Source organism: Naegleria lovaniensis (genome assembly GCF_003324165.1).
Source record: "Naegleria lovaniensis strain ATCC 30569 chromosome Unknown tig062, whole genome shotgun sequence".
NCBI lineage: Eukaryota > Heterolobosea > Eutetramitea > Acrasida > Naegleriidae > Naegleria > Naegleria lovaniensis.
This window is the reverse complement of record NW_025407884.1, coordinates 74,049-97,971: the sequence shown is the minus strand read 5'-3', so window position 1 is coordinate 97,971 and position 23,923 is coordinate 74,049. Positions and strand designations below refer to the sequence as shown.

The 23,923-nt window shown below is 37.5% G+C and overlaps 10 protein-coding genes across 10 annotated transcripts; 5 read left to right on the top strand and 5 right to left on the bottom strand.

Moving 5' to 3' along the window:
* Positions 1-111: 111 nt before the first annotated feature.
* Positions 112-3,568, bottom strand: C9374_012965 (uncharacterized protein; the record flags this gene model as incomplete). Its single annotated transcript, XM_044688789.1, has 2 exons — positions 112-525; positions 623-3,568. 2 exons carry the CDS (start codon positions 3,566-3,568, stop codon positions 112-114), a joined length of 3,360 nt encoding a protein of 1,119 aa, XP_044542196.1.
* Positions 3,569-4,150: 582 nt separating this feature from the next.
* C9374_012964 (uncharacterized protein) lies at positions 4,151-6,213 on the top strand (the record flags this gene model as incomplete). The annotated part of the gene is made up of 2 exons (XM_044688788.1): positions 4,151-5,660; positions 5,825-6,213. 2 exons carry the CDS (start codon positions 4,151-4,153, stop codon positions 6,211-6,213), a joined length of 1,899 nt encoding a protein of 632 aa, XP_044542195.1.
* A 225-nt stretch (positions 6,214-6,438) lies between these two features.
* On the top strand, positions 6,439-8,899 carry C9374_012963 (uncharacterized protein; the record flags this gene model as incomplete). The annotated part of the gene is made up of 2 exons (XM_044688787.1): positions 6,439-7,894; positions 7,992-8,899. The coding sequence occupies 2 exons, from the start codon at positions 6,439-6,441 to the stop codon at positions 8,897-8,899; spliced, it is 2,364 nt and encodes a 787-aa protein (XP_044542194.1).
* A 127-nt stretch (positions 8,900-9,026) lies between these two features.
* Positions 9,027-10,673, top strand: C9374_012962 (uncharacterized protein; the record flags this gene model as incomplete). The annotated part of the gene is made up of 1 exon (XM_044688786.1): positions 9,027-10,673. One exon carries the CDS (start codon positions 9,027-9,029, stop codon positions 10,671-10,673), a length of 1,647 nt encoding a protein of 548 aa, XP_044542193.1.
* Positions 10,674-10,895: 222 nt separating this feature from the next.
* On the bottom strand, positions 10,896-12,043 carry C9374_012961 (uncharacterized protein; the record flags this gene model as incomplete). Its single annotated transcript, XM_044688785.1, has 2 exons — positions 10,896-11,147; positions 11,288-12,043. The coding sequence occupies 2 exons, from the start codon at positions 12,041-12,043 to the stop codon at positions 10,896-10,898; spliced, it is 1,008 nt and encodes a 335-aa protein (XP_044542192.1).
* A 237-nt stretch (positions 12,044-12,280) lies between these two features.
* Positions 12,281-14,779, top strand: C9374_012960 (uncharacterized protein; the record flags this gene model as incomplete). Its single annotated transcript, XM_044688784.1, has 3 exons — positions 12,281-13,625; positions 13,720-13,878; positions 13,962-14,779. 3 exons carry the CDS (start codon positions 12,281-12,283, stop codon positions 14,777-14,779), a joined length of 2,322 nt encoding a protein of 773 aa, XP_044542191.1.
* Positions 14,780-15,691: 912 nt separating this feature from the next.
* On the bottom strand, positions 15,692-17,575 carry C9374_012959 (uncharacterized protein; the record flags this gene model as incomplete). The annotated part of the gene is made up of 1 exon (XM_044688783.1): positions 15,692-17,575. One exon carries the CDS (start codon positions 17,573-17,575, stop codon positions 15,692-15,694), a length of 1,884 nt encoding a protein of 627 aa, XP_044542190.1.
* Positions 17,576-18,306: 731 nt separating this feature from the next.
* Positions 18,307-20,469, top strand: C9374_012958 (uncharacterized protein; the record flags this gene model as incomplete). Its single annotated transcript, XM_044688782.1, has 1 exon — positions 18,307-20,469. The coding sequence occupies one exon, from the start codon at positions 18,307-18,309 to the stop codon at positions 20,467-20,469; it is 2,163 nt and encodes a 720-aa protein (XP_044542189.1).
* A 264-nt stretch (positions 20,470-20,733) lies between these two features.
* Positions 20,734-21,297, bottom strand: C9374_012957 (uncharacterized protein; the record flags this gene model as incomplete). Its single annotated transcript, XM_044688780.1, has 1 exon — positions 20,734-21,297. One exon carries the CDS (start codon positions 21,295-21,297, stop codon positions 20,734-20,736), a length of 564 nt encoding a protein of 187 aa, XP_044542188.1.
* A 415-nt stretch (positions 21,298-21,712) lies between these two features.
* On the bottom strand, positions 21,713-23,905 carry C9374_012956 (uncharacterized protein; the record flags this gene model as incomplete). The annotated part of the gene is made up of 1 exon (XM_044688779.1): positions 21,713-23,905. One exon carries the CDS (start codon positions 23,903-23,905, stop codon positions 21,713-21,715), a length of 2,193 nt encoding a protein of 730 aa, XP_044542187.1.
* Between the last annotated feature and the right edge of the window lie 18 nt (positions 23,906-23,923).

The window sequence follows — 23,923 nt, the reverse complement described above, 5'->3', positions numbered from 1 at the left end:
GGGTGGTTCAAAAATAAGGTCATGTCTAAGGTAATACTACTCGAACTTGTGGCATGATGAGCAACTATCAACAATCAACTGCTTGCTTTAGGGGTGGCAATTAATCTGGTTCTATTTTGAGTACTCTAATAATTTTGAAAGTCTCAAACACACTTCACTAAATTCAGGCCTTTCTGAATAATTGGCATTCCAACAAGATGTCATGATTGAAACGAATTCTTGTGTCACGTCACACAAAATATCCAACGATGTTTGTAATGTGTTGGTTTGGTCTATCAAATACACGGAAATCCATTCTCTCATTTCTTCATGGTTTCGAAAAGGTATCACTGGTCTCTCACCTTTCAATACTTTTACAATGACATTAAACCTCGAAACATCGTCACCTTGTTCAATAAATTTGTAAAGCTTTTCACAGGCCGAGTTCAGATATGGAGTCTCTTCAAAGAATAATTCCCACATGATGATTGCAAAACTATAGACGTCTACCTTGTGATTGTAGTTGGAATTTCCTTCAATCATTTCCTGTACGATTGGATGGACACATCAGAAATATGGCGAGTATTACGAAAATCATTTGAACAATGAATAACGTCTTTCCCTGTAGCCATCAATAACTTACATTAGCCATATAGGACAATGTTCCAATATTCGTGGTTGCTGAATTGGAATCTGTCAATGCCTTACTTAAACCAAAATCACAAATCTTTGCTGTGAAATGATTGTCAATCAAAATATTTCCAGGTTTCAAATCTCTATGAATAATTCCCTTTGGTTTCAGTGTATGTAAATAATTCATTCCTTTTGCAACTCCAAACAAAATATCAATTTTCTGAAATAGAGTCATCTTTTCAAATCCATGTTTCAAATTGTAGATTAATCGATCGAGACTTCCTCTCTCCACATACTCCACAACCATATACTTTTTGCTTCCTGCAAGAATCACTCCAAAAAATTGTACAATATTCGGATGTCGAATGCTTCCCAATAGAGATGCTTCTCGTTCGAATTCTTCATCTTCACTAGAAGCGTCGAGAGGTTCATCACTATGTTTGAGAGTTTTCAATGCAACCTTAGTTCCGTTCCAACTTGCCAAATACACGGTACCATTTGCACCGTCTGCAATTCGTTTCATAATTTCGATTTCGTCAATGGAAATGATCCATTGTGAATATTCTCGTGCATGGTGAGAGGTGTGAGAGGAGACGCTTTTTTTTGAGGAACTTCCATTGTTCGATTGGGATGAATCCTGCTTGTCACCGTCGTGATGATTCACAACTAATGGTGATTTTTCACCAAGTGAGTGATAAGGTGTTATGGAATTGCTGAGAGCAGATTCATGATCGTCATGTCCTTCCATTAACACGACTCGTTTTTCCAAAAGTTTTGACTCCATGAGCTTTTCAGCTTTCTCCTTCTTCTCCAATCGTTTCAGTTTGGAAATGATGTTTCTAATTAAACGAAACAATGCATACAGAGCAAGAAGAAATAATGAGAATAATAGAATGGAGGTAATTGAGGCTACAGCAATGATGGTTTCATAGGGTATATACGGCTCATCCACACAAATCCATGCATCATCTAACACGTCTTGTTTGACAAGACTTTTTCCTTGAGGACATGGTTCAATGTGAACAATTGTATCAATCCTTGTATTGGTGTCAAGATAAATCGATGGAAATACTTGTCGAACATTTGGTGTGAAAATGGCAACGGTCAATGATGAGAGTGCCAGAGAATTATTGGGGTTCTTGTCATAATTGAGCAATGCATTTTTAGATTCGTCCAATTGATAGCTTATCGGATTTTCCAAGAATTTCACTCTCTCAGATACGTTATTCCATACCGTTATTTCAATACTAGAAACTAATTGTCCAGGATACAGATATAATTCAGGAACTTGATTATTTCGAAAACTGGAGCTATTACCAGATGCGTACTGAATAGACACATCGAATCGAATGGAATGTAATGACTCTGCCAAATCATTTCCATAAGACATTCCCTCGTTTTGATTGAAGATGACGTCTTTCCAGTTAATGGGTGATTGTATGGGTGAGTGAAAATAGATACATCCTCCTGAATAGTATGCAATATTGGACAAGCAATTAAATGCAATACTAAGGGGTGCACTGTTAAACGTTCCAGAACCAATATAAACAGCACCCCCTTTGGATCTCGCAACGTTTTGAATGAATTCCACACTAAATAATGAAAGAAGACCCGTCTCAACATGAATGGCTCCTCCATTAAAAGCACTGTTGTTTCTCAATACAGAGGATTGAATGTGAAGCAAGTAAAAAACGACTTGAAGAGCTCCTCCTTTGCATTCCTCAGTCGTACAAAAATTGTTCTCAAAAGTGGATGAATAAATTTGAAAGGAAGACGTCAGGCCAGGTACAGGTTCATATAGGTTTGATTTCACAGTCATACATGGGCCTACGTTATTTGTGAAATTTAAATCATACGCTCGAATACCTTGTGCTTCTCGAATATAAAAAAGTGGAGCTCTATTGTTGTAACTCGTGACAGCATCAAGAAGTAATCCTGAAGTAGTTTCGACACTAATAATATACTTGTTAGAATTGTCCAATGCTTCCAAATCGGTAAATGTACATTTTCCTAGCGAAATAAATGTGACGCCATGAAATTTAAAGCTTGCCTTATCTCTTGCTGTAACTCTTGAATATTTTGTTTCGTATGAAAATAGGTGCTGGATAATATTAGTGCCATAGAATTGTACATCTTCAAAAATAGTGCTGTTAAATTCATAAATAATAAAAGTGGAATTGATGATTCGGCAATAGCTGATGCTGAAATCAATATTCAACTGTCTTAGTGCCAATATCCTATCATCAACTGTAAATTGAAAATTATCAATTTTGCAATAGGTCAATGATATTTTAGATGAAATTTTAGAGGACATGCTCGAGTTTGAAACGTCACAGCTTTTGATTTCAATCCAACGCTTGTTTTGAACAGAAATGGTTGAATTTTTGATCGAGCTAAGAGAGATGGTAATGGTTTTTAGAAGTGGTGTGATTGTTGTCACATCTTCATCTAAAATACGGACATGATTCAACTCCACACCTGTCACATCCAAGTTTAAGATTGTTGGATACATCAACCATAGATCCATTCTGAATAATTTAATTCCAAAAATCACCAAATTTGCTGCACCTAAATGTTTGTTCAATTTCTGATAATTACAATCCAATGTGATGATTTGTTGTAAATTCAGAGATGTGATCGTCACTTGTCGAAAATATCCATTCACATCAATTAGACATTGTTCGCTTCCATACGTCACATTGCCATCACTGTCGTTCATCAATTTTAACAACACCTTTGTAAAACTAGTATTTCTTTGAGCAAATTGAAGAGCCTCCGCCAACGAGGCACATGGCGTTAGAATATTTGTACAATTATTCATGTTATAACTATTGAAATTTTTGAAATTGAACATCCTAGATGGCGAGGGTTGAATGTAAAGTACAAGTGTTTCATCATCCACTGCCACAACATGATTTAAAATCTTTTCCGAAGGTGTTGTTGTTTCCGTCATCATTTCGGAGCGATTGAAAACGAAATGGCCATGGTCCAAAGAAGAAGCACCATGGACCAAAGAGTCCTCCCTTCTCATCATGATGGAAAGACTCGGCAGAATCACCTGTAGCAAAAGAATGATAGAAAGGCATAAAACATGAGTATTGAACGAGTGCTTCTTCGGCAGCTCGGAAAACATTTTTTTTGGGGCGAGAGTTGCCTTCTCTTCCTTGTGACACTTTGAAAATAAAAGATGAAACTCCAACATCAAACAAGAAGACTGTGGCGCATCAAGATTCAATGTATGACAATTTCTTTCAATTCAACAAATTCACAAAAATGTCAGATTGAATAAGGAAATTTCAAATAAGGAAATATTCAATCTGACATTTAACCTTCATTTACTTTCTGCTATTTCAAAATCATGGACATGTTCTTTGAAATCCATTTGCAACGAACATTAGTTTAACAATTTTCCAAACCACTACTCCCCGATCCCACACTCTCTCAATCCAATTTTCATAACGACATGAAATTTTGTAATCTTTAACGTTCAAAGATTGCATCCTCATCCGTTTAAGAGTTTTTCATCCTTTTTTAAAAAATGAATAGCCTTCTTTCAACGTTACTACTGCACGTTGGTAATAATCCTCATCAACAACAACAGCCTCTCATGAACACAACCACCATCGTGATGGAATCTCTCGTACAAGCCTTGATGCAATGGCCAACCAAAGTGTTGGAAAACGGAAGTAGTGTCATGATGAAAACGACCAAAACCATGATGAATTATACAGATGCATGGTTGGGAGGTGCCGTGTCAATGAGTACTCTCTCGGATTCAGGTGTCATCTCATCATCATCGCGTTCGTTATCGTTTCAGGTATTGGAACCAAATTTCATGCATGAATTATTGGTACGTCCACTCAATGAAGTCATTAGAAATATTTCCAATTCATTGGGAGTGGATCAATCGGCAGCTACATACATGTTCTTTCTGATTGCCATGAATTTTCCGTTAGCGTTGGTGTTGAGAATGACTCGATTTGGAATGATGAGAGCTGTGTTGGGAGCATGGATTGGACTTGTTTACACATTCTATACGTTTGGAGTACATACTTTGCATTCGATAGCTGTGCCATTGATGGTATATCTATGGCTGTATGTGACTGTTGGCATGAGTGACCGAGTGGTCAAGTATTTGAGACGCAGCCGAGCTCGATTGGCAGTTCCACTGGTGGCTGTGGTGTTCTCATTCGGATACTTGCTTGTGTGTCACTATCATCGAATGTTAACGGATTATTTAGGATGGAAATTGGACTTTACAGGACTGCAAATGCTCATTACTTTGAAGACCACTGCTGTGGCATGGAATGTATATGATGGTATACTCGTTCATGATCCTGATTCCAAGGAAGGAAAAGGTGTTACCAATCCATACCATAGAACTAACAGATTGGAACGAATGCCATCACTCATGGAATATTTTGGTTTCTTATTCTTCTTTATTCCTGTCTTGTCTGGTCCAATCTACGAAATGAGTGACTATTTGAGATTTATTTATGGCGAGTATGAAGCACATGATATTTCATTTATCAGAGATTTGAATAATAGCACAAGAGAGAGAAAAAATCCACCAATTCCTTGGTTATTAGTGTTGAAAAAGATTATTCTCGCTCTAGTCAATATGGTTCTCGTTTTGCAAACAGCATCCTATTTTGGAAGAGAGCAACTCGAAGATGTCATTTATGAAAGAGGAGATCGTCCAAGAGAGCTTTTAGGAAGTTCTCTCTTGTACAAATTTCTGTTTTCATTTGCATGTATGAACTCTATCAAATTTAAATATGTTGTGGGATGGTGCTGGAGCGAAGCTGCATTACTCATTACAGGTTTTGGATATCAAAGACATTACAAGTCTGGTGAATTTTCTTTTGCTGGTGCTGAGGCAGTCGATTACTTTGATCATTTCCTTGCATCCAATCTTCGAGATGTGACAACTACTTGGAATGTTTCTGTTTCAAAATGGTTGAGAAATTATGTATATACCCGAGTTGGAGAAAAACCTGGTACTTTGGCAACTGTTATTACATTTATTGTGAGCGCCATTTGGCATGGTATGTTTTTCTTTCAAAATTTCACATCATTCGATGACTTTGTTGTACCTTTTATGTGGCTATTTTATATTATACACTCATTGACACTATGAATCTATGTCATCTTCTGATTGGGAATGACACCATTGACACGACAATTATAACGCATTACACTCGCACAACAGGAGTCTATGCAGGATATGCCATCATGTGGATTCATTACGCACTGGCCATGAGTTTGATTGGACGTTTGGCTCACAAAAAGATGAGACCCTATTTTTTGAACGATGTTGAACATCTCTTCTCTGCAAAGAATAGTCGTGTCATGTCCTACACCTACAAGATACTGTCATTCATTGCAACTGGTATTTTCACATCCTACATTTTACCACCATTCTTGTTATTGTCTTGGGGTAATTCCATTCAATTCTTTAGATCCATGCAATGGTGTGGTCATATGGCATTCTTTCCAATATATGTCATTTTAACCATGATACCTAGTCGTCATGGTCATCACTCTGAGAGGCATGGTCACAAAAGCGTTGACTCTGTAAGCACGAAAAAGAATCAATAATTGTCTGGACCACGTGTGTGGTGTCTCTGATTTTGATTATTTTTTGTACGTTTTGCAATACAAGTGTCTGACTTTAATCTGATTGGAACATCAAAGAAACGTTTTCCATGACAAGTGACAACCGGTTGGCTCGAACAACTTATTCGAATAAGTTGTTCATCAAGCCTTTTTCAACACATCATCACGCTAGATGATTTCAACCACAAAAACAAAAACAACAACACAATGTCAGATCCCAACTTTTGTCCTTCACATAACAACTTTGAAGAACAACACGAAGAAGACCTAAGCGACATTCCATTATCTGATTTGATGGAATTGAAAACACAATGTCTCGAAGCAAAAGCCGCCTCTGAAAACAAGAGTAACAAACCACTTGTGCTAGTGATCGGTCCAACAGGAGCAGGTAAATCGGTGATTACCAATTTTCTCGCTGGTAAAAAGATGAGATATGAACAAATTGATCAACAAATGGTGGTTTCTGTGGATGGAGAGGCAGTGACTCCAATTGGCCATTCACTTCAATCAGAGACTCAATTTTCGACCTTTGTTGATGTGGGTGCCAATGTGGAATATGTTTTAGTGGATTGTGCTGGATTTTTTGACAATAGAGGTGACATGGAACAGTTGATGGCTACTCTGAGTTTGAGATTGAGCATTCTGAATTCCCCTGTGAAAGGTGTCATTGTGGTCATGGATGCAGCTTATTTTACCTCGAGAGACACCAAGTTACTAGAGACTTCTCAAATTATTGGAAAATTGCTTCCAAACATTGAAAAACTTCAGTCATCCATTGTATACCTGATCAATGACAAGACCAACAATTATGCAATCAACAAGACCGTTATTTCAGATCAAATTGGAAAACATCTCGAGAATGCCATGTCCAGATGGAACAAGTTATTTAACAGTACTTTCAACAAACTTTCACAATGGCGTAAGGGAGGAGACAATGCTTCAAAATCAAGCGCTGATGATGAGAAAGATCGCTTGACCTTTCTTCAATCTATGCATGATCAAATCCATAATTTATTCGTCGTTCGATTTGACGAAACATGTCTCCAAGAAATAACAGAAGCCATTAACAGAATGCCAGGAGTTGACAAGTCTTTCTTCTCGTTGGATGACTATGATGACAAGTGGAATCAGCTCAAGGAATTATTTCTGCAAATTACGGCCAATGCTTGTCTTGTTTATGAGAATGTCAGTGCCACGCATGCTTTGACTGAAAAATATCAAGACGATGCCAAGCACTATCAAGATCGAATCAATATATATGAAAAACGATTGAATGAAATTGGAAACAGTGGAACATTAGAGAGAGACGATTCCCAAGCTGTAGATCGAGTATTAAACCAAATTATCGAAGAGATCAAACAAAATACAAACCGGTTGACAAGCTTTGGCACTGAATTGAATCAACAAAAAGAAACATTGAACCGGTTGGAGAAGCAGATGAAGGATTTGGAGAGCCCAGAACTAGTACAGGTTTTCTCTAAAACCATCAGTGAAGAAAGAATGAAATTTTGGGGATGGCTGAGTTATACAGATGTAAATATCACATTTAAACTAAGTAATTGCCCTCTTGTGGTTGCAAAAGAAGACTTTGATTCAAACACAAGTCGTTTGGATGAGAGAAATGGTCACTGTGTTTCATCTGGTTGCTATGACAAGAGATATGGTAAGTTTTTTGTGTTTCACTTGGTTGAATGATTTTTTGAACGACTCAACCTCTTTTTTAATGATCATCATCTTTGACGATATGTGAAATTGTTCAGTCTCAAAATTTGGCAATGATGGTCTTTGTGAAATTGTGTTAAAGGCTCAGAAAAATCAAATTCCAGACAATAAGGCCTTGTACGAGACCGTCAAGCAACAACGTACTCATGTATTGAAGGAGGTTGAGCGACTTGAAGGAAATATCCGTGAGTTAACAAGTGACAATGAACGCTTGAAACAAGAGGAAAATGGAATTAGTTTAGGAAAGCAAGGAATCGCTCAAAAGAAAAAGCAAATGGCGGATGAGAAGAGAAATTTGCAATCTGTAATTAATCAATTCAAAAACAGTAGTAATGATTTGAAAGAGAAAATTACCAAGTTAACCAAACAAATGGAAAGTTATGAAGAAAAAATTACAAGTCGTCAAGCCATTTATTATGCCTTGTTTGACATTTTGGAGCTTTTGGGTCTCCAAAATAAGTTCACAGAAGAATTTAAAAAACATTACAAGAATTACTCAGAGAAACAATGGGCATTGGGAAATGACGACTCTTCAGAGAATCGAGATTCAGAGATTTTGGAACATTTGTATTGTCCAATTTCATTTGAACTCATGATTGATCCAGTGGTACTTCCTTGTTGTAAAAAGACGATTGATAGAGATTCTATTTTCAGAGCCGTAGATACCTCAAGAAAGCAGCAATGTCCTCTGTGTCGACAAGAGTTGACATTTGACAGTCTTCAATCTAATTCAACTGTCAGAGACATGGTCGAACACCATCAAACCACTCACTTCATCCACAAAATTTCTCAAACCTTCTTAAACTCACAACCATTAGAAGCGCTACAAATCAAAGCAGAAGAAACTGAAAATCAAATTCAACAACTGGAAGCACAACTTACCACGAAACGTGAAGTTTTAGAGAAGATACGCTTCGCTCTAGCCAGCAGAACAAATAACCATTGAAGAGAGAATGCTGCTGCTCTTCTTGGTATGTGAATTTCCCTTAATCATGATCTGAATGAACTCTAACTGAACTTGAAGTTGTCATCAATTAAATAAACAACTCATGAAATCGATATTCTCAAAAAAAATGATGAACTGGTGTGATGATCACACTGTGAGGCTGGTATTATTGGATTTTTCTGGAAACCATTCGTTGCTTAGGGATGATGATACTCTTCCTTGTAAACACAGCACACCGGTAGAAGAACATTCTAGAATTCGGAGGTTGGAATTTGTATTAAAACAGAAATTTTTAAAGCAACAAGAAGGAAAGAAGAAGTGGTTGTTGAATCGGGAATTGAAATATTCGTCGTTCATTCCAGTTGAGTTTATGAATGATAAAAAATTTGTATTGAATCATATCAACAAGTATGGGTATGGATTAAAACATGCATCGGCACAATTGAAAGATGATAGAGATTTTGTCTTGAAAGTAGTTAAAAAACATGGAAATGAATTGCAGCACGCTTCTTCTAGTGTTCGTAACGACAAGAAAGTGGTATTAACGGCCTTAAAGAGCAACGACTATGCATTGGCACAGGTCTCAAAACGACGTATTAAAGATCGTGAATTTGTATTGGAAGCAATTCGGCGGAATGGAAATGCTCTGTATAGTGTTGGACAATGGATAGAAGATCGAGAAATTGTTTTAGCTGCAATGAAACAAAATGGTGAAGCATTGCGTGTGTTGCAACTCGTTCATATTTACAATTTGGAAATCGACGAAGAAATAATTTTTGAAGCTATCAAACAAACAAAGCGATCTCTGCAATGGGTACCAAAATATTTACTTGCAGATCAAGAGTTCATGTTGAAGGCTCTCAAATTAATATTTCCAGAACTTTCCTCTTATGATTATTCAAAGAAAGAAATAGTGACTCCAATTGTGCAAGAATTTGGATTTTTACTTGAATTTGTAAGCGAAGAGCTCAGGAATGATCGAGATATTATTTTGAATGTAATCAAAAATGATGGACGTTTACTTTGTTTTGCTTCTGACAATTTGAGTAATGACAGAGAAATTGCAATTGTAGCGGTTCAGCAAAATGGGAGAGCATTACATTTTGTCTCTGATGAATTGAAAAGAGACAAAGAGGTTGTGCTTGCTGCTGTCAACCAACAGGGTGGTGCACTTGAATTTGCAGCAGAAGAATTGAGGAATGATAAAGAGATTGTATTAGCTGCTGTACGACAAGCAGGGCATGTTCTACAATATGCATCCAACGAGTTGAAAAGCGATAGAGAAGTTGTACTAACAGCTCTAAGACAAAATGGTCACGCTTTGCTATTTACAAACGAAACGATGAAAAATGACCGAGAGCTAGTCATTGAAGCCGTCAAGCAATTTTCGGATGCTTTTATATATGCTTCAACTGAGCTTTTGAGAGACAAACAATTCTTATTACAGCTTGTTCAGCTGGGCTGTAAAGATGTTGTTTCCAGCTCACCAAGAGAATTTTATAATGACAAAGAATTCTTGTTAAAAGCTGTCAAAGAAAATGGTCTTGGAATATTTGGATTCGGTTATCATACATGTCGTGACAAGGAACTCTTGTTAGAGGCTGTGAAAAATAATGGAGCAGCATTGACATATGCAAGCCTGGAACTGAAAAACGATCGAGAGCTTATTTGTGAAGCTCTCAAATGCAATGGTTTTGTGTTGGAGTACAATGATGTATTGTATCAAGAAAGAATGACACATTGCTACTTTGATGCCTATTTGGGAACAACATGAGATGTTTTTTTATCAACAAACCTTAACCACACGAAACAAATAAACAACTTCCTCAAGAGCCAAACACATTATCTCGATCCATCTTGTATCTGGCAGACAACTGTCATTAATTTCAGTGTTTTAAATCGTCCTGAGTCAACAACGCTTACATGAATCCACAGGACCGAGACGTGAGATAATCCAATATGAAATGACAATACATTGTTGCTGATATCAGCAACATTATTGAATAAGTTTTTGTTGTACAACACTCACTAAACCTTGAACTGGAAATGGGTATGGCATTTTTCCACATAAATTTTCGTGCACTTGAACTCGCAATTCATGTTCTAAAATATGAGCCAATTGTTGGCCATCTTGAGGTGTGACGTGAATACATCCAAGAGAGTTGGGCATTGGATCGTTACATTCCCATTCTCCCGTGTGAATGAGAATGCCACATCGAATGGAAGGATAAATGTGAAGGGCATTTCCCTTAATTGAATTAGTTCAAGTTGATTCATTCATTGGATTATCAATGAATATTTGAAAATGTTTCAAATCAATGATCCATTCCAATCCATTCGAATATTTGAAAATATTTCAAATGTCAATTTGACATCCATTCAACCCACCTTTAAACCTTGAATCAATCGAACGACATTATACGGTCCAAAGCTTTTCACATCTTGAAATGGTGAATTCAAATCACAAGTATACAATCCAGTAGGAGTATCTCCATAAGTGGTTAATTGATTCAATTCAATTTTTCCTTTCGTTCTTCCTCTAAATTTAAATTTCAATTCACCACGTGCGTCGAATAGCATACACTCTGTTTCAATCGTTCGATTCTCCATCACTGGAATGTACAAGTAAAATAAATAAGGTGAAGGCAAACATGTCAAAAGTAGAAGCGAACCATTTTCATGAAATTCTTTCCAATCAATAAATTCTTCTTGATATTCATCATACATGTACAATTTCAATAAATGTTGAGCCATCTCGGGAGTAAAATTTACAATTTTCTCATCATGAAATGTTTCTTTCATTACGTGATGAAGTTCTTCTTGTTGGAATACAAATTCTTGTAACACTTGTTCCGTTGCATCATTCATAATTCCATTCATTTCCAATCGTGTTTCTTCTTTTTCAATGGTTGTTATGTAAAATACTTCTTTATCAGTTGAGAGCTTTGAATGTTCCAATGATGATAAAGACACAATGGATTTCTTGCATGTTCCGAGTACGAGTTGTTGTTGTTTCTTCTTCCAATCCACAAATCGAGATAATAATAATTGTAATATCAAAACATCGGGACCAGTATCGCCATGATGTAATTCTCTACGAAATGGAGGAATTGGAAACGAAAGACTTGAATGATGAGATGCCATTTTTTTTGTTGTAATTTATTGAACAACCAATCGTTTGACGATGGGTGTAACAACAACAAAACTGTTCTTCCATCATCGATACTAGTATTTCATATCAACACCCAACCAGTTGTAGGCGTTCAATTTGTTGATTCGCTGCTCAGCATTACCAAAAAAAGAAGGTCCCAAAGTGTTTTGTTAACACTTCCATCTCCTTTCATGATCTCACCATTGCAAAAAAAAAAATCAATTCCAACCATGCTGGATCGCCTTATCGTTGCTGCTGTGGCTGTTGTTGTTGCGGTTTTGTTTCTTTCCATTCTGTGGTCGAGTCATTCTGTTCATGCATCAAATTCAACGTTTGAAATTCATTTATTTGTTTCACCAACGAAGGGCAATGATCTCTTTTCAGGAAATTCCACACAGTTTCCATTCGCTACCTTGGACAAGGCTTCTTCGATGGTGACTCTTCTCAAGAATTCGAAATTGACTTTGAATACTTCCATCTATGTCAATTTGATGCCTGGCACTTTTTATTTGAATTCGACATTGGTGATTCCTCGTCCTTCGAAATTTAATGATCAATTCTCTCCAGTAACATGGAGACCCATTCCTGGGAGCTCGAGAGGAGATGTGAACATTACTGGAGGAATTTCCTTACCTCCGTATATGTGGAAAAAAGTGACATTGGATGAGCATGCATCGATTTATGAAATGCTTCCACTTGGAGCGAGAGGAAAGGTCTATCAATGTAATTTGACACTTCTATCACCTTCAGTAATTGCTACTCCTTTCAAAGTCTCTGGCCGGATGGATGGAAAAGCCTCCGCGGGATCGGAGTTGTTTTTCCGAGACTTTCCTCAGACCGTGGCAAGATATCCCAACAAGTTGAATACACAATATGAGAGCAATCCGAGTCTCGTGTTAGATGTCTACATGAAAACTGCTTCGAAAGGAACCAATTCTTTTCTTTTCAACAGCACTTCATGTCCCAATAAGAGCAAATGGTCCAAAGAACAAAATGGATATGCTTTTGGTTACTGGAAAGATGATTATTCAGATTCTGTCGAAGGGATTCAAAACATTGACGCAAATGGAACTGTAGTGTTGAGAAATGTCGTTGCCGATGGATCGATCGCTTCGGGAAGTAATTTTTATTTGGTCAACTTTTTGAGTGAACTCGATCAAGCTGGAGAATACATTTTGCAAGATAATGTTTTGTATTTCTGGCCTCCTGCTCCGATTGAACATGAAAATGATGTTGTTCTTTCATTGACGGAAACACTCGTTCAAGTCAATGCCCATGCACAAATTTTTGATTCTCTTGAATTTGGATTTGTCCGAGGAAATGCCATTTATTCCTGGAACAGTCATTACATTGTGGTGAATAATAGCATCATTTCGAATGTGGGTGCTATTGGATTGTCATTGTTAGGTTGTCGAAACTGTTTGGTCACTAATAATGAAATCTTTCAAATTGGCAAAGGAGGTGTCATTGTGACAGGTCCACCCAGTGATCGAGCCAAGTTGATTCCAAGTAACAATTTCATCTCGAACAATTTGATTCATAGTTTTTCTCGGGTTGGAAAAGTTTATCGACCTGGTAAGTTTGTTCACGATTTATTTGACAGCATGTCGCTAATTATTGTTTTTCTATCAAACCGTTTTTGGATGGATCGAACTCATGAAACTCTCAGCTGTTAGAATAGAAGGAGTCGGTGCTAAAGTCACACATAACTATTTTTTTAACGGTGATCATGCGGCATTAATGCTTATTGGTAATAACCATGAAGTGTCTTTTAACAAGATTCATGATGTGGTTAAAACAAGTGACGACGCAGGTGCTATCTATATGGGTAAGTCTCTTTCATTGAACATTCTTTGATTTCAATAATTTTTCAAATTTTCCAATCTGTCAAATGCCAAAAATTCCCATCAGGACGAGACTGGACCACACGAGGCAACGTTGTCAAATACAACTTTATCTACCGAGTTCGAGGTCTCACTTGGGGAGCTGCCTGTATCTATCTCGACGATGTATTTTCAAGTGCCATCGTTTTCGGAAATGTCTTGTACGATTGTAATCGCGGAGTCATTGTCGGAGGAGGTCGACACAATCAAGTGCAAAACAACATTTTCATTCGAAATTGGTCCAGTATTCGAATCGATGCTCGTGGATTGCAATGGAACGATGACGAATGGCGTCGATCCATTTGGAATAATTTATGGGCAGTTCCTTTCAATAGTTCGCTATGGGAACAAGCGTATCCAGAATTGGCGAGAATTCTCGATGGAAATCCGTTTGAGCCATTTGGAAATGTCGTTTCGAATAATTTAGTGACCGAATCATTCACTGCGAATCATGTGGTTCAACCCTATACGGACATGTATAGCGTCTATACGAATAATACTTTCAATGTTTCCATGTCCATCTTTATGAATGTTTCAGAATTGAATTTTAATTTAATTCCAGGAAATATCTATGAAGGAAATTGGACATTTTATAATTTTACGAAAATTCCATTCGATGACATTGGACTGTTGAGTGAGAAAAGAGAACCAATTCCTCCTCCTCCTCCTCCACGACCTTCTCCCAAACCAAGTTTGTCTCCCAAAAAATCATTGTCGAATAATCGTCCATTGGTTTCAATGTCCAAACGAAGTGTTTCAAAAGCAAGTTCTTTGGGAAGATTAGTTTCAAATTTCAAGTTGATGACGGGGTGCATGTTTGTGATATTCATGATGGTATTGTGGTAATTAAGAAGAAGAATTGACAAGTAAATAAACAGCAATTTGACATTTTTGTAACCTTGATCTCTTTTTCACGTTTAAAACAAGGCGTGAATGGAACTTTTGCGAACAATACCAAATGTTGTAATGACCCTCCAAATTGGTTTAGTGCGCCTTGTGGTGAGGAAATTTTGAAGTTAGAGAAACGCGATTCATAAAATGTAAGTTGAAAAATCAGGATTAAATCCTCATGATGATTATGTCGTTGCCATTCTCTCATCATCAATTTCATCATCATGATCAATATGAACATACATCTTGGTATTGTCCATTCTTGTCTAATATTCTTCTGCTTTCCTTCATCGATCCAAAATTCCCAAACCACCAACTCGATAGACATTCCCATTGCATCGGATCATTCTTTACATGTGAATGCTGTTCTTTCTCGTGTTGAAACCACTCATTCCAATGGTTCGCTTTTGACAATTCAAGTTAGAGGCAGGAATTCTTGTCCAATTCGAATAGTGTCCATGTTTTTCTCTGTGAGTGACAGCTTGAATGATACACATCCACTGCGTCAAGAAGGTCAAACAGTCGTGTGGTTTCAAACCGTTCCATTCCCTCAACGAATATTTATTGTTCTTGTGTATGCGGTTCAACCAGAAGAAGTGAGGTGGTTGGTTTTCGAGTTGTCGTGGAATCCCAACTTGAGTGTTTCAGGGGTGGATTTTGTTGCTTGTCGAAATGATGATGACCAAGAAGACAATGAAGATTCTTCAAATTCACATGAACAAATTGCGATGTGAATTTTGAACACATGTGTGAAAATGGTATTCAGTATATATTTATAGAGAGAGAGTGTCTCCTCATTCCCAAGACAAAATTAGGACCACTACAATTCTCTAAAATCAAAACTTCAAATTTAATGCATCATGAAAATTAAATACTTTCATAGGCTGATGATTGCTTTGAGAATTTAGCTCTCAACTTCTTATACGCAAAGTATGCAGCACCAATCAAGAAACAAAACAAAAATTCGCCTCCAAACACTCCAATCAACATGTATTGCCAGCCGTCACGGACAATCTTTGGAGTACATGAAAAGGAAAGTGGCGAAATGACAGCACCTTCTTCCTTAATATTCCATGACAAGAAGATATGTTCATAATTTTGTTCGTGTTCGTATTGTGAACTTGGATACAATTCAACCTTAAACGCACGAACAATACCATGGTTGGGTCTCATTTGTTTGTAACCGAGAGGTGTCTCAAGATTGGAAGCACTATACAAATGAACATATCCCGACAATTCAGGTTCTTCATAGAATGGTGCACCATCTTTCTTGGTTCGAACAATGGAACCGACAGCAATGGTGTCATTGTAGCCATAAAAATTGGCACTCACAGTGAGGGCTTCAGAATTTGAAATTTGCACATCGTCAATGTTGACGAGAGAGAATTGTTCAGCATTGGCTTTTGAGGTTGGGAATGGTTGATACTCGTCCATGTTGACCGAATAAATAAAGCCATTCTTGTCAGTTTCTCCTTCTTCGGAAAAGATGGTAGTACCCACGAGAACCAAATATTGGTCATTGCTTCCTGATAATACCATGTCATTGATGCGCCAAACTTTCATCTTGTTATTCGAGAAGAGGTCAATGGTTCGCTCTGTACTTGTGAAAAGTTGAGCAATTTTAACAACCTTGAGGTTATCTAGGGAGGATGCATCAAGAGTCATGAGAACGTTCACAAACTTGACACTCTCTTGTGAAGGGAATTGAATATTTGTGTTGTGACCAAGGTTGTGGAAATTTTCAAAAGAGCTTTGTTGTTCTCTAAATAAGGTAAAGTAGACATGAATTTGTTGTCTTGAAGCACTGTAGAGGAATTTGACGTTATTGGCATAGATGGTTCCACCGATTCCTTCACCAACAATTGAAGGAACCAATAAAAGGCTCGAGGTCACTGCAAACGATTCATGGAATGGAGTCAATCTCAAAATACGAATAGCATTAGCATCAGATTTGTGCAATACCAATAACTCGTTTTGATTTGAAACTGGGTTCATAATGTCGAGCATGAGAATGGGTTTGTAGAAGATATCGGAAGTGACTGCATTGGCAGAAGCAAAAGTTTCAAAACCGATCGAGTTACCAGATTTGCTTGAATAGACTGGATCCTTGGCAAAATTGTTAATCAAAATTGGGAAATTAGTAGCAGCATCTGGTGTATCGGGTTGCAGAGCATAATTAGTCACGTCCGTAATGTATAAATATGGTACTGCTTTGGAGCCGAGCTCAGTATTTTGATCACCATATTGTCTACCAGCAATAATACTCCAAAGGAAATGTTGTCTCTTGGAATTTTGATTCACGACAGTATTTGGAAGCATAATTACTCGATCACAGTATGGAATGCCAGCCTTGGTGACATTGATATTGCAGTCCATTAATTTCTGAATTTTGTTGGACTCCAATTTCGAATTCATCATGTAGACAGTCTTGTAAAAATGTCTGTCCTCTTGATTTTTCACCACATGATACATCATGGCAAAAGTAGTTCCCTTGAATGTATCATTCATTGAAGGATCACTATTTGGCAATGGTTGAGCAGCACCATCTACATCAATCAAAAATTGGAGCGTAGGTAATTGAGGGAAATAAATTGGATAGATTCCGTTCAAAAACGAGGCATCTGTACCATTCCAATGCAGTAACGTAACATTTGAAGAGGAGCAAGGATGTTGTTCCTGGGCCGATGCGGTACTACTCATGAAAAAACTACCTAGTAACATTATCCATACGGAAAGGATGGTTGTCGTCATGATGAGCCTTCTGTGGTTCATCACTACGGATGATGTTATAGATGATGAGCCTATGAGAGAGTTCATGTTGTGTGGATGAGTTGTTCACTTGACTAGTTTTAAAGTTTCAATAATAAATTAGAAAAATACGAATGGTATTCCCATAAAATCTCTCTGATGAAAGCAAAGGTCTCTCCCGAGAAATTCAATGATGATGAACACAAGCCGCTCAAGAAGTGCTTATTTTTTTTGAATTCACTAATTGTTGTGGGAAGGTCCAAGATGATACAGCGGAGTTGAATGTGTCCAAGCGTGGACAAACCTTGCGGCAATAACTCCGGACCATTTTGTTGAATTACACAACAAGGATCTTCATGTGAACAGTTGAATGCAAAATGCATAGAACAGGAAGTGCTTCCCTAATGTTGCAGTCAACTGTTTCTCCAAAAATTCTTTAAATTAAAAAAAATTAACCGTTTGAAAGTTTTAAATTGCTTGGGTTCTTCATTTGTTTATTCTATTGGGATTATCAATCACTGGAATTTTTGAAAGATACACAGAATTCATGTTGTTTAAATCGGAAATATATTTTTGAAATTTTGCCGTTACAGAATTTTATTATCATCATCATTGCCATCATCAGCGCCTTACAAATATATACTTTCAATAATTCATCGTTAAAACATTAACAACAACAACACTCGAAATCTGAACAAAATACAAGGATACTATAGTCATTCTCATACAACAAAATGCCTGAAATTTGGTGTACTACTTGCAATGCCTATGTCAATCCCGAACAGGGAGCTACTTCTGGACTTTACTGTGGTGAATGCGGAGAGGAATTGGAGGGTTTTTCCTTTGAAGAAGGAATTGAATTTAATGAAGATCACACAATGGCTGGACATTTCATTTCAACAGAACGAGCTGCTGCGAGTGCAGCAACGGCTTTGGCAGGCGTTCCACAATTTACCTATGACGAGAATGGAAAGTTGGTATTTTCGTCAGCCGTGCCACAATCGACCACATCAGACTTGGATCAACCCATGACAGAGAGTCGACTTCAAACCATTGAAAAAGCAAAGAAAAGAATTGCATCCATTGCACTCATGATGAAAATTCCCAATCATTATATTGATAGAGCCACCAATACATACAAATTGGCCTTATTGAAAGGTTGCACCAAGTCGAGAAATCCAGAAATTGTTGCCGCTGCATGCTTGTACTTTGTGCTACGTCAGGACAAGCAACCATTCATGTTAATGGATTTTTCAGAGGCCATGAAAACGGACGTCTTCTTAATTGGACATTGTTTTTTAGATTTGATGAATGCATTGAATTTTAAATTACCCACTGTGGAACCATTCTTTTATGTGAGAAGATTTGCGAATCGACTCTTGCTCAACTCGATCAAGGAAAATCAAACACAACACCAACACCAAGAGGCAATCAATAGAGTCATTCAAACCACGCTAAAATTAATTGCAAGCATGAAGAGAAATTGGATTCAAACAGGACGAAGACCTGCAGGTATTTGTGCAGCCGCCTTGCTTGTTGCTGCTCGAATTCATGGCTTTAAAAATGTTTCCAAGCAAGATGTTGTCAAAGTTGTAAAAATTTGTACAGTCACGCTCACCAAACGTTTAATGGAATTTGACAAGACAGAGACTGCACAACTCTCCTTTGACGAATTTGAAAAACGAGAACAAGAAATTAATAATGGTACCTTCCAAGGAACGATTGAAGTTTTGGATCCTCCAGCCTATTCGAAATCTCTCAAGGAAAAGATGAAACTTTTGGAACGAGACAAAAGTAGAGACAAGGAGTCCTCTCTGTCCGATGCTGAATCTGTAATGTCGTCACAGAGCGATACTCTTTTCACAGATGTCAACGATAAGGATGTTGAAGAGGCCGAACAACTCATGCAAGACAAGGATATTGAACAAATTACAACAGAACTTGAAAAGGGAGATCAATTTGCTCGAAAAGAACGTGAAAAGGCAAAGAAATTGGCCGAATCAACCCCTGTGATTAATACTCCTCCAAATTCTTCTCAACAACAGACAGTATTGACCTTAACAAATACAAGTGTGGATAAAAGCTCAGATGACAAGAACCTTGAAGAAGCTCACAATGAAGAGTTTGATGAATTTGAAAATGCTTTTGATGATCACGGTGATCGAAGTAAAAAGACACAACTCCAGACCAATAATAATCGAGGAGATGATACAATTTCACAGACGACACAACAACAAACAGTTCAGCCGCAAGAAGAACCACCTGAAGAAGAAATTGACACACTCTCTGATTTTGAAGATGACTCTGAAATTGAAGAAGTAGTGATCACGGAAGACTCAGAAATTGAGAGTCGAGAAAAGTTGTGGGATGAGCTTCATTTAGAGTATGTACAAATGATGGAAGAAAATAGAAAGGAGAAGGAGGAAAAGAGAAAACAAGGCGGTGGCAGAAGGCGAAGAACAGCTGGAGCTGCACATGCTGTAGATGCCTCCTCTGGGTCAATCTATAATATGGGAGGATTATTATATGGAACTCAACCCAATGTTTCTCAAGTTGAAAGTCATGCTGTCTACAGAAGTGCTTCAGAAGCTTCTGCCAATTTACTTCGAGCCAAAATTGCCCGTAATCTCGTTTCCAAGTCTCTCTTTGATGAGGATGAACTTATTAGTGACACACAGAAAAATCAAACTGTGGACGATATTCATTTGGATGAAGATACCGATGACTATAGCACGTCCAATCGCTCAGTGCTAGGAAAAAGAGCAACACAAAGTATTCAAGAAAAGAACAAAATTGATCGAAGAAATGAAAATGAATTTACTGATGAATTTGAGGATGAATTCGGTGAGGAGGAAGCAACAACCACTATTTCAACTAAAAAGTATAAGGCTCGGTAAATCATGAACATTCGATCATTCGGTGACATGTTAGATATATTATTTAGATATAATTCAATTGGAGTCCATTATTGGAGATTTGAAGTGTCAGATAGACATACTCATGAAAGTAACAACAAGATACGAATATACAACATTTCAGATTCATCTCAATGCACATTTATATATTTTAATATATTTACAATGTGATAGATTGTAATATTTTAATATAATATTTACAGAATGTGATTATTCTGATCACATGGATGACTCACACAACTATTATTACTTTTTAGCCTTACGTTTGTTGTGGTTGTCTTTCTCCTCCTTCTTCTCTTGTTGTTGATCATTAGGAACAAGTCTTTTACGACTCTGAACAAAACGTTGAAATATTTCCTCTGAACTTAAATGACTCGAGTTGTATCCGGCAAGTCCTTCTCTGAACACGACTGCAGTTTCTTGACACTTTTTCCAAGTATCAGCATCTCGAATTCTTTTGGTCATGGACAAGTGATTTAACAATCGATAAACGAGTACACATCTCATGTACTGGACTGCCTTCTCAGTAACTCTGAGTTTACCTGAGGGAGCATTGGCATCGTGAATGACATTCATGTGACGTTTAATAATGTGTTGCATGGAATTACGGGAAATGATTCGACTTGGATTTCTTAAATCACGTTCCAATTGTTCGGCTTTATGTGAGAGTTTGTGTTGCTTGCTGATGGGTTGACTCATCAAACGATCCAATTCTTCTAAATTTTGTTGTTGGAGATTGGCTTTGTTTTTCTTGGATGGTGTGGATACGGAAGATGAAGATGAGGGTGTCTTTTGTTTTCTGGCTGTCATGGTGATGACTCTGCAGTTTGATCAAGCGAATGTTTTGTGTTTTTTTAATAATATTTTTTGTCGAAGAGAGCGTAAGTGCCCTTTAAAACCCAACAGGCACAGCAAAAAATTTTGCGAAAGCAACGTCACATACAAAATTTTCAGTATTACAAAGACTTTATTATGGACCATCAATCCCTTCAAAGTTTTAAGAACAATTTCAATGTCAATCTTTGAATAAGTACAATAAAACACATGATCATCTTGTTTCACTGCTCAAAGAACAATAAGCTTATATATCATGTTCATTCATTGTCATATTACAAATGAAATCTCAAATTGTTTAACTACTTCTATATCGTGTCAGGGTTCAAATCCTTGACAGCATTCCTTACCATGTTCCATCATGAATGTTTTCAATTTTCAACCTCAATGACTACCGTTTAGGTGTTCTTCGTTTCATATCCTCTGCAATAATCTCATCAACGAGATTTGACAGCTTTTCCACTTTAACGAGATGAAATATCTCATAAAACTCCTTTTCAATGAGCTCAAATTGTGAGCTTGTTAATTTTGGATCCATGATCATGTCAATGAGGCCTATGTCCAAATTTGCAAATCTATAGGGGGTCAAGGATGTCGCTTTGGAAGCTACTGTTTGCTGTGGTGGACTTGTTAATTGAGATGAAGAGGATGTCACAGATTTGTCCTGCACAGTAGTAGCTTTTTTTGAGGTAGGAGAAGCTCTTACAGTTGCTTGCTTTTGACTATTTTTGCTACTAGTCGCCTTTGGAGGAGAAGTTAATAACTTGGTTCTCGCTGGTGGCCTCATACTCGTATCAGCTGAACTGCTACTACTTGATATGTTGGAAGAAGTTTTGGATTTTCTGTACTTGCGTGATTTTACCAAAAAAGATGTATCTCGTGAGACAACTAATTCTTCAGAACCTGAAAAGTCTTCACTGCCAACTCTTTCTGTTGTTGATTTGGAATTTCCACTAATACCACTGATCGACGTTTGAGATGAAACAACATTTTCGTTGGAGATTTGCTTTTGTTGTGTGCTGGTGATGTTTTGGGTTGGAGATGCTACATGACTGACTGTAATTTTGGTCCTGATAGGTCGTGCTACCTGGCTACTCGTGGTAGAGTCTGAGAGAAATCGGTTCTGTTTTGCGAATTCTTCAGCAGCTACTTGTAAAAACGAATAATTCCTTGTCTTTGATGGCGTGATGGTTTGCTGGCCGTCAGCGCCATGATTTGATGATCTGGTTGGCGTCTCCAATAATTTTTGTAATTCCTCCAATGGCAATCTTTTTGTTGGATCTGGATGAATCATTTGTGCCACACATTTGTGTAATAGTTCGTCATAATTGGCTCGTTGTAAACTGTGAAAGGTTTGCAGTAATTGTTCTGGGTCTGAAACTATGCTACCTCCTCCCGTCATTAGCTTATACAAAGTGGCCCCAAATGAAAGCACATCGGATGCAGGTGAAAGAAAACTAAACTCACTACTCTTAAATTCTGGAGATGAATTCATAATTTTCGCAAAACCAAAGCCAGAGAGACACACATGAATTTCGTCAGTCATAAAATTAATACTTTTGACTAAAATGCTATTGGGGTTGATATTTGTATGAATCATATTCTTGGAATGTATGTATTGCAATGCACTTGACACTTGTAGAATCAATGAACGTAACATCTTTTCAGAAGGCGCTTTTTCAAATCTGTCAAAGCACTCTTTTAAGCTTCCATGTTCCATATAGTCCATTTCAATGCAAAAACAATTGCCAAGTACGAATGGAGGGCGCATTGGAACTATGTGTGGATGGCTCAGCTCAGCAATTTTCTTTGTAAGGTCCAAGGCAAGTGAAGGTACTGTTGACACGCATTCGACAGCTCTTTTTTCACCAGTTTCCTTGAGTAAAACTTCCCATATGGGGTCTCTCAAGTATTTTCCCGATATCTTAACAACTTTTTGATATCTAGATTCTAACAGATGAATCATTTGTTGTTCTGACAGTGTTTCTCCGGAAATATTACTAGAATCAGTATGAATTATCAAAGACTGATTATGTTCATGAAAACGAGAAGATGAGGAACGGTGAGGTGTTTCTTTTGTGCTATCCAAATTTTGCGTTGTCATTCGAGTCGCTTTTGTGCTATCCAAATTTTGCGTTGTTATTGACTTCGAAGAGTCCATCATCACGACATCTCTTTCCTCATCTGATTCGATACTAATAATCTCGTGTGTTGTTTGCGTGGTTTCATGAATAAATTCTTGAGGTTGAGTTAGTCCAAGCCCTGGATCATCTAATCCAGTATTGTCCGTCGTTTGTGACTGTATGAGAGTAGTGTCCATTTCGGAGGAAGAAGTATTTTGGTGAATATTGCTTGTTTCATTTGTAATATTATTGCCATAGACAAGCTCCGATGTTACTGTTGCTGTTTCTTGTTGCTTTCCCGATGATGATTCAAAAGATTCACTCACTCGATGCAAAGTCAATATCGGAGAATCTTCTTCCCCCTCAGTTGAACCATCCTCTTCAACATCTTCGATCAATTCATCATCAGAGCCGATATTAACGACTTCCCGATTAAAACCATCATCATTACCACCAGCCATGTACTGCGAGTTGGACGC